This window comes from Rhipicephalus microplus, chromosome X, assembly GCF_043290135.1.
Source record: "Rhipicephalus microplus isolate Deutch F79 chromosome X, USDA_Rmic, whole genome shotgun sequence".
In the NCBI taxonomy this organism is placed as follows: Eukaryota; Metazoa; Arthropoda; class Arachnida; order Ixodida; family Ixodidae; genus Rhipicephalus; species Rhipicephalus microplus.
In genome coordinates this window covers 83,014,132-83,030,575 of record NC_134710.1, presented here as the reverse complement: position 1 = coordinate 83,030,575, position 16,444 = coordinate 83,014,132, and the positions used below count along the sequence as shown (strand labels likewise).

Genomic DNA, 16,444 nt, shown 5'->3' with positions numbered 1-16,444 from the left:
ACACATTAGATCTAGGAGTCCCAGTCGCAGAGCTTGGTGTCCCATAGTGCAAGGGAGAGCTCAAGTCCAACTCTGTAAAAGCTGGTGAAAAAAACACATCATGAAATAAGCTACTCCTTCTAGCAAACACACTCCAATGTTTCTAATGTAGATATGCCACATGAACAGAGCACTAATAATATAAGAGACTATTTCATAGAGCAATGAAATACAATAAACTATGTAATTAATTTAGTGCACACATACATCATAAGTATAATGCCAAAATAATAAAGGCACATCACACAAGAAAATACCTTTTGTAACATTTTACACAAGTCACCATTACATAATTGTTACACAGAGATATCAGTAACAATCACGGATTTACTTTGTTACATCCAATGATTTGTTAGATCCCTCTTTAATCAAAGGTTCAGCAACTATATTTTTCAGATCAAGAAACATCAAAAAATATCTGAAAGATTCACCGACAAATGTGGATTTTTGCAATGAAAGAATATTTACAAATAACTATTTTCAAAGTATGAATGGAACTAATGCTCAAAAATTCAAATACCAAAACAAGTATTGTCCTATTCCAGGGGCTACAAAACAAGGTTCTGCAACCGCCATTTCATATTTTCACAAATGACAAAAGTGTTGACTTTAAAAATAAAAAATCTTGCCTCTTGTTTCAGAATACCAGAGGGCTCGTTCTTTGCCCAATTCAGTAGTTAAAGCAGGTATTCCAGGCTCAATGAAGAATAAAATTAACTAAGCATAGTTTCTGTGACACAACGAACAGCAAGTGACTCAGTTCACTGAAGACAAAAAAGTTGTGCTGAAGGAGCATGCAGGTAAACGTGTTTCAGCTCCATTACCGTAATTACTCGAATCTAACGCGCACCTTTTTTCCGGTTAAGCGAGTTCATAAATTGCATGCGCGTTAGAATCGAGTACGGAAAAAAAAAAAAAACTGAATACGGTCATTCTATTGCCATCGGCATATCCAAAATTGCCGCCCCCTACGTGCGTCGGCATGGCGCGTCGGCCATTTCTGCCTATATGTTTCCCATGTGCGGCACTACGTACATGTGCTGAGGAGTTCGTCATCTTGTAGTGCATTAGCATCGACGGCATGGAAGGACGAACTCCAAAAACTCGAGTGCACCACGATGCCGCTTTTAAAAGAAAAGTCGTCGCGTGTGTAGAAACGGACGAAAATGGGCCGCATCGCGGTCGTTCGAAGTTCCCGAAACGTGCGTGCGGGAATGGCGGAAACAAAAGCAGAAGATTGTCGACAGCAAAGCTTCACGCAAAAGGCTTTAGTGGACCACAGCAGGGTCGGTTTCCACAAATTGAAGAGCTGCTCGGCGAGTATGTGCTTGAGCAGCGAGCGGCACAGCGGCCCGTGACGACAGAACTGCTCCAAGTGCGGGCTATGCAGTTAGCCTTAGAATAGAAAAAGCGCTAATGCGGAGCCAGTTTAAAGCGAGCAGGTGCTGGCTAACTAACTTTATGAAGAGAAAAAGCTTTTCCCTCCGAAGGCAAACGGGCAAATGCGAAAAGTTTCCAGAGGAGTACGATGAAAAGCTTCACAGTTTTCAGAGGTTCGTCCTAAACTTGCGGCACAACAACAGCTATCTGCTTGGGCAAATCGGGAATGCCGATCAGACGCCTCTTCACTTGGGCATGCCTAGCACCACAACCGTCGAAAAGAAGGGGGCGAAGCAAGTTCGCGTGCTGACATCGGTCCACGGTAAAACTACAGTGACGGCAATGCTCTGTTACACGTCAGATGGGCACAAGCTTCCCCCGTACCTCATATTTAAATGGAAGACGCTCCCAAAAGGAGTCGTTTTTTCGAGTGGTGTGATCGTGCGCGCCAACGAGAAAAATGGGTGCGCGTTGCAATCGATGTCTTACTTTTTTTTCGTCGTCGAAACCGGTTGCGCGTTACAATCGAGGGCGCGGTAGAATCGAGTAAATACGGTAACACAAAAGAGGAGGAGGGGCAAAGCATGCAGTGTGCGCCGATGTTTCCTACGGCAACATCTTTACTGCATTACTCACCATTCATCTACTGACACACTATCACTTTGCAGATATGTTTCACAAAGCGGTGTTTCAAATGACTGACATTACCGTACAGATGCACTACGCGTGGCACGACATCTGCTACACACAAGCGGAGGGCGAAAGAAAATCGGCAACAGCCTTCTGCTTACATGCCTTCAGCTTACATGTGGCAGGTGTTCCTCCACGTGTGGTGCGGTTGTGTGGGTAGCACATGCAAAGTTTGGCATTGTTTAAAACTTTACACACTTTGCCACTTATAACTTGGGCCATACTGCAATTCAGATGCAGCCACAATTCAAATTTATTTCCACTTCACTTCAAACCAAAAAATGACACTTGCACATGCCTAGTAGTTCTAATTCTTAAAAATATTATGTATAGTAGTTGTGTCATTATAAAAATGCTTATTTTTTTATATGTGATATATGCTATTTGAATTATTCGATAAAAATGTTTAGCCAAAATCACTATTACTTTTGAACCTCAAATTTACTATTCACCCATCCCTAGTAGAATGAAAGTATAACACAGTTTTAATATAGCGAAGTGAATCGTGGGAGTGCAACAGCCAAAATAGAAATTGAAGCAATTTCTGTAGCAGTAAAATGTTACTTTTGGGGCACTAAAACCTAAATTTGAAGCAGGTTACAAAGAAAAAAAATTTTTGTCATAAAAAACCAAATTTAGAGCAGTACAAAAAACAAAGCTCGCATTTAAAAAAATATATAAGTACATAGTAAAAAACATTCAACCCACATAAATTGTGCGTATAGAACATGAGCACTGAAATTTCAATAAAAGTAGTATGTATTCTGAATTACACCACTGAGCCAACAACGATGCCCACACTAGCATTTGCCGTGCCTGTCGAATCCTTTGACATACTCTGCGCATTTAAATCTGGATCTGCCAAGCTAGTGACCTTGAAATTGAATTGAATGAGGTGACGAAAAAAAACTTGCACACAAGTATTTTCTTAAGGGCAGCAGAAATGTCATTCACTGCTCTAAACGATTGCCAGTAACTTTCTTAGACACAAACGATCACACTAGTGCTCACAGTTACGCGGCGCATACACACGAGTAATTTAACAAAATGTGCTGTGTCCCGTGACTAGCATTAACAGCCCCTTCCAAATCATAATACACTTTTCCTTGGAACGCCAGTGTACTGCGCTGAAGGTGCCTTAAGCAGTGTTCTGCGTGGGTTAGCACAAGGTCAAGTAATTTTCCAACTGCTACCCCCCCCACACACACACACACTTTTTGTTTTTTATTTGACAGTAGGGTTAGGTTTAGGACGCAACTTCTCGGCTCACTTATAAGGCCGCATTTGACCAGACAAAGTAACAACAGCGCGAGCCCGTTGTTACTTTCAGCAGTGTTCGGCGCAGGTGAGAACAAGGCCAAGCAATTTTTGAACCGCTACACCCTTATCAGATATCTATCGCCAGGACAAAACAACTTCAAGCCAGAAAAATGATTTATGTGTCATTACTATGGCAACCGTGTTGACTGGCAACAACGGCACGACATTCGCAGCACATCAACCTTGTTCATGCATGAATAATGCGGCATACGTTCCTGACATGCCATGGCTGTGTTTGCCGACCAAGAAATTCATATTTCCTGCGAAGCGTTGGTGGCTACAGCAATGCATTTTTTTTGTTTGTTTGATGTTCCATCGTCCTGCCGATAGGTATCCGCTGTGGTCCGCGAACCAATGGGCATACGGTGTTGTTACTTCTTCTAGTATTTGTTACTTCTTATATCTGGTCAATCGTACTTCGAAACACACCGTGTTTTAAATTAGGGTCAGCCGCTTGGTTTGATTGATGATGCAAAGTGCAGGTGGACAATGTGGCCTCCACTTCTCGCTAAAATTAGCGCATCTGAGATAATTTTGAGGCTGGTCAGGCATTTTAGTGCAGCTCAGAGCAATTTGAACATTCACGGCTTTGGCGCACCTCAGCGCAACAAAGAGAAATTGTATCAAATTAGCGCAATAGGTGCAGCTGTTACACCCCTGGAATCACCAATTTTACTGCTTCTTTATATACAGAGCAGGCTGAAAATAGTTGATTTGGACAGATGATATGTGAGCCACTCGCTGTTCACTAAGCACCGCATAGCTTGACGCTGCTATTAGAAATGTTACTGTGGTCACCGTTAGGGTTACAAAAGTGCAACATGAGCTAGGTTAAAACTGCCCTGTGAAGGCAAATTTCAGTATCAAAACAGTGAACTTGTCACCATAAAAATGTTTGGTGCACTAGCCAGGTCCTTCAGTGAAGATTCAATTAGCCAAAACAACAAATTAACTGGAGCCAAATTACAAAAGTCTACTGTATTTGATGACACTGTTTATTGTGTACAAATGAAAAGAGCGAAAGGAGTCTTTCTGTACCCAATATTGTCTCTTATGTATGAAACGAAGTGTCACCTGTGCTATATGAGGTACTATCTACAGAGGTAGCATGAGAGGTAGAGTGATGTTATGTAACCCAATCTTTGACATATCAACTTCAGCTACATGGTTCCGATTCTGGCCCTCATACCCGATATACCTTAGTTCAACTGCTATTGCAACAAATCTTTTTCTTGTGCGATTTAATGAGCACTCAAGGACTATGTGGAAGCCACTAGTGTGCTGTACTTTTGGCTCAAACATCCTGCAAAGGATGAAAAACCTACCAGAAATATTTCTTTGATATGGGCTTGATGGTGGTACCTCATTAACTCCATCAACGGATGACGGAACCACAGACACACCAGCAGTTGCACCATCACTGGCAACCCCATCCCTTTGCCTGCGGGATGCTGAAAAAGGCCATAAAACATATGCATGAAGACCATCACCGATAAACATTCAGATCCTGTGGATTTACTATCAGAACAAAACGTAAACTTTTATGAAATACTTCAATAACACAGCCTCTCTACTACAAAAATTGCAAAACAAAAAACGAAGAAAATAAAACCTTAGAACTAGCTTCATTCAATAACTTCTGCACATTTTAGCATATTTTGCAATTCCAAATACTCAAAGCAAAGCACAATTTAGTGTAGTCAAAGGTAGTTTCTTGACACTTCCATGATAGAGATCAATAAAATTTTGCTCTTAGGGCTTCAAGAACATGATGGTATTAAATACTAATTAAATACCCAATTTAAACATGATATTTTACCTTCCTGACAGTGCTCAATTAATACCAACTAAATATTGGTGGTTTACATATGAAAACAACAATCTCATCATAGGCCACACCACAGTCAGAAGGAACTAGCAATATAATACCTATGGTAGTATTCTGACACTGTCACAGTGTCACTTGCAGGATTCTTCATAAGACTCACACCAGACACATTTCACCGCGGTACAGTTCTGCACCTACATCTTGAAATCTAGCCAGAGTGACAGGTAACTGAAACTGATAGTCTCAGAATACTCCCATCAGTGTTGTGCAGTGGGCACCTCCATTACACTCCAATTCAATTCTGGGTAATGGCAACTCGCCGTAATTCCACTCTTTTCAATTCCTCTGAATGACAAATATTAGCCCATTCCCACTCTGGGAATGGCAGGCAGGTCAATTGCATTCCTACAATTCCTCAACATAGGAAATTCATATCTTGACAGCTTTATCGAGCTACGAATGATTGTAACAACATAAAGCTGATTTCATCAAATGCATAAGCACTGCAAAACTACGCTAAACACGTTACCACAGTAGAGAGATAGTAGCTTGGTGACTTATCTCGTGCAGTACAACCACACTACTAGTTCACATAGCGGCAGTTTTTCAGCTACCTATGGTATTTGCATGGTCAGCACAATCTTGAAAAAAAAATGTTAGTGAGAATAGAGAAAAACTTTGAAGCAACAGTCTATATAACGACACAATTATAGTAGGTGCGTTGCTTATAAATGTACCATGCTTGTAATCAGCCAAACCTTTTGAAATTACTGCTTTATTGTTAAATTCGAGGATCTGTCTTACTAATGCTTGAAGTTTCAAAAACAGCACATTGAAGAAAATGTGCTCTATTTTCATAAAAAGACAATTCCATTCCCATTCCATTCCTCCAAGCTCCGTCGCCATTCCATTCCAATTCTACTCCGGGGGTCGCAAAATTCCAGATTTTCTAATTTTGGAGTGCCAACTCCGCAACACCGATGTCGTACACTGACAAACTTTGGCATTTTGTCCCAATCGAAATTTGGCGACGGAGGGTATGATTTAGTCCTGTAAACTCTGGCTTAATAGAGCAATGCCCCAGCTGCTGAGCAACCAAAATAAGTCTTAGCTATTTATGAACCTTACAATACATTCCCTTATACATCAGATATCAGCAAGTGTCCATTTTATGAAAATGCACCTAGATTTTCCCCCAAAGGACCAGTATAAACTCTATTCTTCTTTTGCTCATGCAAAATTCACCAATTTGACACACATTACTGTTTCTCTTATAATACTGCCCAACCAATTTATGTAAGATGCTTACTGAAACCTGCCATATGAAATCATGACAAGAGGCTATGTTTCTTACAACCCTGTCTTTTTCACACTGCAGTCACAGGCAAGCAAGAAACATGAACCAAGAAATGCATTTTCATAAGCTTCACTTGTCTGTATAACTGAACGCTATCAGCTGGGCTCACTGTTCTGATGGAAGATGTAGCTAATCATAAAACAACCAGCAAGTAATAAGCTTGAATTCAAACTGAAACCGGTGGTCTTGGCTTTTTTGTTACCAGGCTTATTCAAGTCAATCACCGGTGATCGACGCTTTGGATGGTCGATTTTGGCATGTTCAGTACGTTTCTCATGCACCCAGCACTTTCTAGTAGTTAGTCCAGCCACCCAACTTTCATAATGATTTTGAATTTGCCTGTTTCGGCCACAAAGTGATTTTTGAAAGACCTTTGCATGAACCAATGTGCCTGTGTTGTGGGGAAAGTGGACTAGGCTCGCGCACTTGACAGAAATCTGTGCCCGTCGTGGTTATGCTACAGTAAAATCCAAGTTCTGTAATCCAAAGAATCATTGCAAGTCAAATATCAAATTCAGGGGTCCGCTTCGCAATCTTAGTATTGAGTAGTTATAATTGCCAGAAATTAATGCATGCTATTCAACAAAGGCTGTTGCTAAGATTTTGGGAAAATTTATTCCGCGAAAGATATTTCCAAAGGTCCACCGCATGTCTAAAGTCAGTTTCTAGCACGTTTGTAGCACGTTTAGTGCTAGAAAGTTTCTAGCACGTTTAGTTTCGCTTGTATTGTTATAGACACGGAGCCGCAACAGCTGTCACTAGTCGCTCCTACGGCATCATCACGCATGCGCCCCTGCGCTGCACAAAACATCCACCACTCAAAATTGTCTAGAAACGGCACCTGAATTGAGTGAGTACAAGCTTAGAGTCAAAGGATGACCGCACGTCCGCTCAAGCTTGATGGCGACGATGTTTTTTGCGTCAGCCTGAAATGTCCGCAGCCGTTCGTGGGTTTGTTTTGTTTGCGACCTCTCCACCGCAAGTGCGTAGCTGCTGACGTTTGTACACAATCTTATAGCTACTCTGCTTAAGTGCGAAGTCCACACATAGCTGGGGCGCGATGTGCTGACATCGGCTGCAGAACTTTTCCTCATGACGAAAAGGCCACCTGCGAACATTTTGGCCCTGACTACGAAGCAGCGCAAAACGTTTTAGAACTGCATGCCATATTGTTTCTTTTTAATACGATGTGCAAAAATGCAAAGAAATATGCTTGGATGCATATACTGATCGCCAACCAATGCGGAGTGAGGTGGCTCATGGAGAGAGGAGACGCTACACGAAATACACAAGTTCATTGGACATCTGCCTTATAGAGGTATTATTCACATTACCACCATCCATCTTATATTGGAACACCTTTAGTCTCTTTTCGATTTTTTTTTCAATAATTTACAAAGAGAAGTGCCTGATTTCCCTTGTGTCACACGAAAAACCATGCAATGCTTTACCACATGGCATGAGCAATGAAGCAACACCTTGGTACCGATTTTCTTTTCTCAGACATTTATTATTTTTTACTGTCCCAGGGTGATTTATCTTCAAAATGTATATATTGAATTTTCTTTGTTTTAATAATTTTTGCATATACAGTGCTTTTTACTGCACCGTTTACCTGTCTACCAAAAATTATGCACTTTTCACATTTTTATTCATTTCAAAATCATTTGGTTGCTCTGCATGTATTTTGTGAAAAGTGCATTTAATCGTGCAAAATTTGGCATGCTGCACTGCATGCTGGAGTAGTTTACAAACTGGCAAAAAGTATAATTCAGAGACATATGAAAAAATAGCCATTTTCGTGCGGTAACAAAAGAATTAACCAGCCTAGACTGTATGTGCACTGTCATGTTGATAGGCAGCCATGGCTGCGATGGTAAGCTCTAAAATATTTTTTTGTAGACAATTTGAATGCACAAAGTACATAATGTTACGAGTAACTTGTTTAATGATCTATTTACAGCGCACAGAACTCGACGAGCAAGATGGCGCCAGACCAGCATCAAACGAAAAAAAACCCACTTCGTCGTCCTCTTTCATGCAACCGTGTTTAGCGGCTGTTATGTATCATAACACCCGGCGGTAGAAGCACCGTCCCGGTGCTAAATTTACGCAGATGATGTCGAAGGGGGGTAATAGGGCTTTAGCCGAGCCACGTGAACAGTGTCGCTCGGAGCTGACGACTTTGTTGGATCGGTTGGAACAATCTCGTACGTGACGTCTGTCACTTTGCGAACGTTACGGAATGGTCCAGTGTATGGCGACAACAGTTTTTCAGACAGTCCCACGCACCGAGTAGGTGACCAGAGGAGCACGAGAGAACCCGGAGAAAAGTGCACGTCCCTATGGTGAGAATTGTAGAGCTGTTGTTGCCGCGCCTGTGAAGCCTGCAGACGGTTACGGGCGACTTGGCGCGCGTGGTCGGCGCGAGCAATGGCTTCCCCAGCATATTCAGTGGCCGCAGGTAGTAAAGTGTCTAAGGGTAGAGTTGGGTCCCGGCCATATAGTAGATAGAAGGGCGAATAGCCGGCAGTGTTGTGACGAGATGAATTGTAGGCGAACGTCACATACGGCAAATGAATGTCCCAATCATGGTGGTCTGGCGCAACGTATTTGGCAAGCATATCGGTTAGGGTCCTGTTAAGGCGCTCCGTGAGGCCATTTGACTGGGGATGGTACGAAGTAGTAAATTTGTGCTTGGTATGGCAAGACCTCAGGATTTCATGAACGACAGCTGATAAGAACGTGCGGCCACGGTCGGTGAGAAGTTGACGGGGAGCACCGTGCACTAATATGTCGTACAGCAGAAAGTCCGCAACGTCGGTAGCGCAGCTGGTCGGGAGTGCTCGTGTGATTGCGTACCGCGTCGCGTAGTCCGTGGCAACAGTAATCCATTTATTTCCGGCTACGGAGAGTGGAAAAGGGCCCAACAGGTCGAGACCAACTCGAAAGAAAAACTCGTTGGGAACGTCGATCGGCTGAAGGTAGTCGGCTGGGAGGACAGACGGTGTTTTGCGACGCTGACAGGGCTCACAAGCGGCGACGTAGCGTCGAACAGAGCGGGCAAGTCCAAGCCAAAAAAAACAGACGTCATACCCGATCGTATGTGCGAGAAACGCCCAAATGGCCCGTCATGGGAGCGTCATGAAGTTCATGCAGGACAGTGGAACGCAGGTGCGCTGGAATGACAGGAATTAAGTCTGATCCGAAGGAATCAAGGTTACGGCGACATAGGATCCCGTCTTTCACCAAAAACATTCGTAGGGACTGGTCGCTAGGCGTTGACTCCAGTTTGTCAATGATGGCTCGTAAAGAAGCATCGCGACGTTGCTCTTCGCCAATGCTTAACAGCTGCGACACGGAAAAAACGTCCGTGATAGCGTCAGTATCGGTTGCTTCGTCAACAGGGTAGCGGGATAAACAATCCGCATCCTGATGTAATCGCCCTGTTTTGTACATTACAGAGAACGTGTACTCTTGAAGGCGTAGAGCCCAACGAGCGAGACGTCCCGTGGGTTCCTTCAGGGAGGCTAGCCAGCCGAGCGCGTGATGATCCGTGACAACACGGAATGAGCACCCGTACAGGTATGGACGAAACTTGGCGACTGCCCATACAAGGGCGAGGCACTCGTGCTCCGTGATGGAATGGTTGCGCTCGGCTGGAGATAGCAGTCGACTTGCGTAGGCTATAACACGGTCGTGTCCCCGTTGTTGCTGCAATAGCACAGCTCCTATGCCGTGTCCACTGGCGTCCGTGTGAACCTCGGTTGGGGCTAATGGATCAAAGTGAGCCAAGATTGGTGGCGTTGTAAGCAGTGTCGTAAGTAGCGAAAACGATGACGCTTGGTCATGGCCCCAGATAAACGATTACCGCTCTCCAAGATGACCATGTCGAGCCCTTCAGAGTTGACGATTGCTGCAGCTCAGTCAGTGGTTCCACTCCATTACGTTCTTGGGGCGCCGACATCGAGCGAATGGTGTCATCGGACCTCGCGTCTGAGCAAGCTGCAGCGCTTTGCCACGTTCTTGAGGGCTATCGTAGCATTTTCGACTTTGCCAGCAACTCTTTAGGCCAAACGACCATTGTCACCCATCGCATAAATACTGGCCATGCAACTCCCATTCACCGACGCCCCTACCGTGTGTCTGCGTCGGAGCGTGCAATATTACAACATGAAGTCGACAAAATGCTTGCGAAAAACATTATTGAGCCTTCATGAAGCCCCTGGGCTTCTCCAGCCGTCCTTGTTAAAAAGAAAGATGGAACATGGCGCTTTTGTGTCGATTACCGTCACCTTAACAAAATTACCAAAGAAGACGTTTATCATTTACCCCGCACCTCCACCAATAATGTTACGAGTAACTTGTTTAATGATCTATTTACAGCGCACAGAACTCGACGAGCAAGATGGCGCCAGACCAGCATCAAACGGAAACCAACTTCGTCCTCCTCTTTCATGCAGCCGTGTTTAGCGGCTGTTATTTATCAATATTTTACTTAACAAGCACTGGTGGGCTTACTGGTAAGCCATGATAGTGATGAAGCAGAGCCCAAAAGACACAGACACACATAAAAACATCAAGCACAAAAATTTGTACATAAAAAACTTGTATTTGCATATTCTTTGTGCGTGTGTGACTATGCTTTTTGTGCACTACTTCACCAGTAACATAACTTGGATCGGTGCGACGAACCATGCCTTAAGAAAAAAAGACTCCCCAATCCTCTCACTAGTCATCATCATCATCAGCCCGACTACGTCCACTGCAGGACGAAGGCCTCTCCCATGTTCCGCCAGTTAACCCGATCCTGTGCTTGCTGCTGCCAATTTATACCCGCAAACTTCTTAATCTCATCTGCCCACCTAACCTTCTGTCTCCCCCTAACCCGCTTTCCTTCTCTGGGAATCCAGTTATACCCCTGTCACACGAGCACCCGCGAAGACCGTTTAACTCCCTCGTCCTTACGACAACGAAGATGCGGTCCGTGTCACACGGCCACCCTTACGCAAACGAAGGTAAACGGAGCATTTCGCAAAGGACGTTCAACGATCTCCCTCCGCAGCGAAATGAGGTACTCTCGTCCCCAGCAGTCTAGAGGTCAGAGAAAAATTTCAAGCACTAAGTGGCCGCAGTGAAAGAATAATACATTATGGCAATATTAAACGCTCTTTCGTTGTAGTACTCATTCACAACGCGTGTTTGTTTACATATATTTACGCCCGCCAGAATTCACTTACTCTCAACACCGATGCCCTACACACCGTGCCTCACGAGTCGGGCCGACCGGCGCCAGCCGATAAACGTCATTACCCGCGCAATGTGGTACCAATTCCTCACGTCGTCCGCTGTGTCACTCATGGCTGAAGAACACAAAATGTGCGCTCACGAGGCAAGGAAGCATAAGAATTTTCGTACCGAGCATGTATACCGGCAAGAAAGCAACTAAAAGCACAATGTGGCCAGCATCACTAGCAGCATTGCTACATTTAGCAAATGCGTTTTTATTTGAAATTATTTTTAATGGTTTGTCAGTCGCATACTTACTTAATAGTGTTTTGTAAAAACCGCATAACAAGGATTCACAAAAAAATCAATAGAGATGAAATTAGAATGCTTTTCCGAAAATCAAACAGCGCCAGCTGAGCCACCTCGCGGCAACTGTTGCAACCTTGTCGTTGCCGTGTGACACTGCCACAACTCCTTCTCCGTCGAACCCCCTAGGGGAAATTCACGTTGACGGTGTTCAACGGAGTTTGGTGGTGGCCGTGTGACAGGGGTATTAGTTACCCTTAACGACCAGCGGTTATCCTGTCTACGCGCTACATGCCCGGCCCATGTCCATTTCCTCTTCTTTATTTCAACTATGATATCCTTAACCCCCATTTGTCCCCTAATCCACTCTTCTCTCTTCTTGTCTCTTAAGGTTACGCTTACCATTTTTCTTTCCATTTCTCGCTGCGTCGTCCTCAATTTAAGCTGAACCCTCTTTGTAAGTCTCCAGGTTTCTGCTCCGTAGCTAAGTACCGGCAAGATACAGCTGTTATATACCTTTCTCTTGAGGGATAGTGGCAATCTACCTGTCATAATTTGAGAGTGCTTGCCGAATGTGCTCCACCCCATTCTTATTCTTCTAGTTACTTCAATCTCGTGGTTCGGCTCTGCGGTTATTACCTGCCCTAAGTAGACATAGTCTTTTACAACTTCAAGTGCACTATTACCTATCTCGAAGCACTGCTCCTTTCCGAGGTTGTTGTACATTACTTTCGTTTTCTGCAGATTAATTTGAAGACCCACCTTTCTGCTCTCCTTATCTAACTCCGTAATCATGAGTTGCAATTCGCCCCCTGAGTTACTTAGCAATGCAATGTCATCGGCAAAGAGCAGGTTACTAGGGTATTCTCCATTAACTCTTATCCCTAACTGCTCCCATTCTAGGCTCTGAAAACCTCCTGTAAGCATGCGGTAAATAGCATTGGGGAGATTGTGTCCCCCTGCCTTACACCCTTCTTGATTGGTATTCTGTTGCTTTCTTTATGAAGCACTATGGTGCTTCATAAAGAAAGCACTAGTAAGTTGACCTCTCACTAGTAAGTTGACCTGAACCCATATTCTGCTTGGCAAAAATCTTCTCCGGCTAAGCCCCCCCCCCCCCTCTCCCACCTACCTTCAGTACTGTTTCAGGTTATTTGTGAGACAGTATCAAGATATGTAACAGCCCTTACCAATGGGCTGTTACATGGACAGAGAGGAGCAAGCAAAATGCTTCTCAGCACAGCCCAAAAAGCACCCCATAATGCTGACGCATGCCTATTTATGGTGCTACGAGCAATCCATTACTTCAAGTGAATGAAATGTATCATCCATACCAGCGTGATAAAGGATTTCCAACAGAAGTATACCACGCTGCACCCAAAGGCACGACAAAAACAGCTGTCCTTACAATAAAGCTACCCACGCATCAGTTCAGTTGACACACAAGTGGAACTGAAATGCCAAAGATTTGCGCCAGCATTTCTACTCCGCTATATGGTGTTGAGTTGCAATTATATCTACGAAACATTAGCATTCTGAAAAAAATTCAAACCCATAATGCCTTAGTTATTTGTAGCATGATCATAGATGCAACGCACAGATTCATAAAAACGAAAAACAGGGCTACAGGATTTATTAGCTTATTGTATATTTCTTTTTTTTTTTTTTCACTCAAGAATGTGGCAGTAGAAACCAACATTAGGATGAGCTCTTCGCTATGAGCATGTTGCAGCCAGTAACAAATATTTTATAAATTTATTCTATTCCCAAAAACGACTTCTACTTCATGATGAAGCCAATGATGTACACCATTACAACACAACGAAATTGCAGAGGTAAATAAGGAAAGGTTTGGTTTTATTTAAAGATTGGTCTAATGTATGGCTCCTTAGTTCCCTTGCTTCTAGCTTCACAACTGTCTGATGTCCCTTAGACTGACTGTCATTCTGACAGCATAAAGAGCATTCAATCTCAAGGGGAGTTGCTGTCATAAGTCAAAACAAATGAGGGAGGGGGGGAGAGGTTCTTAGGCAAAAAGAGCTCAAGAAACCAATTTTTTCCAAAAATCCCTCTTCAGTTTCTACTACACTATATCTAAAAGTGAGACACTTTTTTTTCGTAAGCTTTGTAGACATGCTCTCACCACAAAGCAACTTAAAGACTACTTACGTGTTCCTCGCGTACTTCGAGATGCTGGACAAGGAAAAAAAGGTATGTCGTAAGAGAAACCATGAAGAGATGCTGTTTAGTAGATAAGATCTCTTTGAAGATAAATAGAAATTAAAGCAAGTACGAGCTCCATAATGCATTATAGTAGTCCTGCAACACTGTTTCATTTTTAGGCCAAGGCCACTATATTTGCCATTACATTTATTCTCTGTATGTCACAAAAATAAATATCACAATAAACTACGATTAACACAAGAACTCATCAGTCAGAAAATTTTAATAGAAGCATATTAGTTTTTCTTATTTTGCAGCTTTATAGGCTAACGTTTAATAACACTATCATCACATTGTAGCATGGCGCCAATAGCAGCAGGAAAGTAGTGAAAGTCGCCATGCCATACCCTGCTAAACCTATCCATATCATTCTAACTGCCTCTTCAATCAGGAAGCCATTTGTTGGATTTGGAGGGCTTAAAATTTTTATGACTGAAAGCATCAGAAGGTGGCCATAGGCTCAACAAATACTCAACATCTTAATGTGTTGTTTCCATGGTTGCAATACCACATCCACAGCGATGTAACACTTCAGATAACTTTAAAACATAATTTCTTTCTCTCCATATTATTTATTATTTCCCGTGAGTATAAATTACATCTTCAATCAAATATCAAACTGTGCCACTTAGTGGTGTGCATTGCACAAGGTTGCACACCATTCTTACTTTGCTTTTGAATTCCAACAAAAAGCTTATCAAGTTTCAATATGATAAAACATAAAAGGTAACTTGTGGTACACATAAAACTGTACAACTACTAATGATACAAAGAAAAACAAACCAAGTATACAAAAGCAGAAACTTACGTGTGTTCTTTCTAGATGCTGAAAAAAAAAAGATAAACAATTAAAGTGAGAAGCGGTGTTATACAGCATTTCCAATTAAGGGGCACCTTAAGGGGCACTTTTAAGGGGCACCTTAAGGGGCACCTTAAGAAGTGTAGGGTAAATGAAGGTTCTTTCCTCAAAACTTCAGTACGGTATGGCAGCTTGGGCTAGTTGGTATCGCATGACGATAGTTATAGCGCGAGAACAAAACGACACAGAGACAAGAAGGACACAAAGGACACGAGCGCTACGTCGTCGTTTTGTTCTCCCGCTATAACTATCGTTCAGTACGGTGCCACAGATGGAATCCAACTCGTGACCTCGAGCACAATGGCGCAATGCCACAGCCACTGTGCTATGATGGCTAGATGAGTCGTTGCTTTTGACAGTATACTGTATCTGCCCAACTCTAGTGCATAGTTTTTTTTTTTTTTTTGCTAAATGTAGACATCAGATATAAGTGTGCATAACAGCGAGCTTAAAAGCAAAGTTATCATCAAGTTATTGTTTGCAAAATTACCTATGTGTTATGATCGGGGTGCACTAGAATCGCACAAATACAGTACTAATTTATGACATTTTAAGGAATGTGCCCAATAGCTACATGGTATTTGATGTTGACTTGGGACAAAAAGCAAAACTGTGATAACCAAAAAGCCGCAAGCAAAACAAGGAACATTTTACAAGCATTGCATGTATGCTTTACATTAAAACTGAAATGTTGTAGCAGCTCCTGTATTACAATGAAATTTTGCATGATTATTTTTTTTTTTGCAACAAGAGATGAGGATGCTATTTTGGGCATGAACAACCAGGTACATCAGGCTAGAATACAAAAACTGAAACACTAATAAAGAGCTAACGTTGAGAAGCTCTTTATTCAAGATGAGGATGACAGGACAAAAGCTAGAAGCAACACCGCCATATTTTGTTGAAAAAATGGGATGAGTAACCAGAATTCTTTGAATAGGGCCACCTGTTCTTAACAAGGGGAATGTTAAACAAGATTAATCAACTGATTCTTTAATTTTAGGAAAGTTGTGTCCATTTCATGTAGCGCAGAAAAAAATGTTCCACGCAACAGATTTTTGGCCACATCAAGGATTGTGGCCAAGAAAAACAGAGAAGCAAGACCTTCAAGGAAATTTCCGTGGTTATTTTACTTCAACTGACTGCTCCCTTCAACCAGTTACCACCTGTTGACCACAAATTATCGGTTAGCAAGTGTTCTGTTTTCATGTGA

At 42.8% G+C, this 16,444-nt stretch overlaps 1 protein-coding gene across 2 annotated transcripts in view; it reads right to left on the bottom strand.

Annotated features, from left to right (window-relative positions):
- The window catches only part of dpa (disc proliferation abnormal), an 87,454-nt gene that overhangs the window by 64,698 nt on the left and 6,312 nt on the right, over positions 1-16,444 (bottom strand). For both annotated transcript variants that reach the window (XM_037427325.2, XM_075877231.1), the window contains exons 4-7: positions 15,181-15,198; positions 14,319-14,342; positions 4,755-4,880; positions 3-81 (exon numbers count right to left, since the gene is read on the bottom strand). In XM_037427325.2, coding sequence (XP_037283222.2) covers positions 3-81; positions 4,755-4,880; positions 14,319-14,342; positions 15,181-15,198 — 247 coding nt within the window. The remainder of the gene's footprint in view (positions 1-2; positions 82-4,754; positions 4,881-14,318; positions 14,343-15,180; positions 15,199-16,444) is intronic.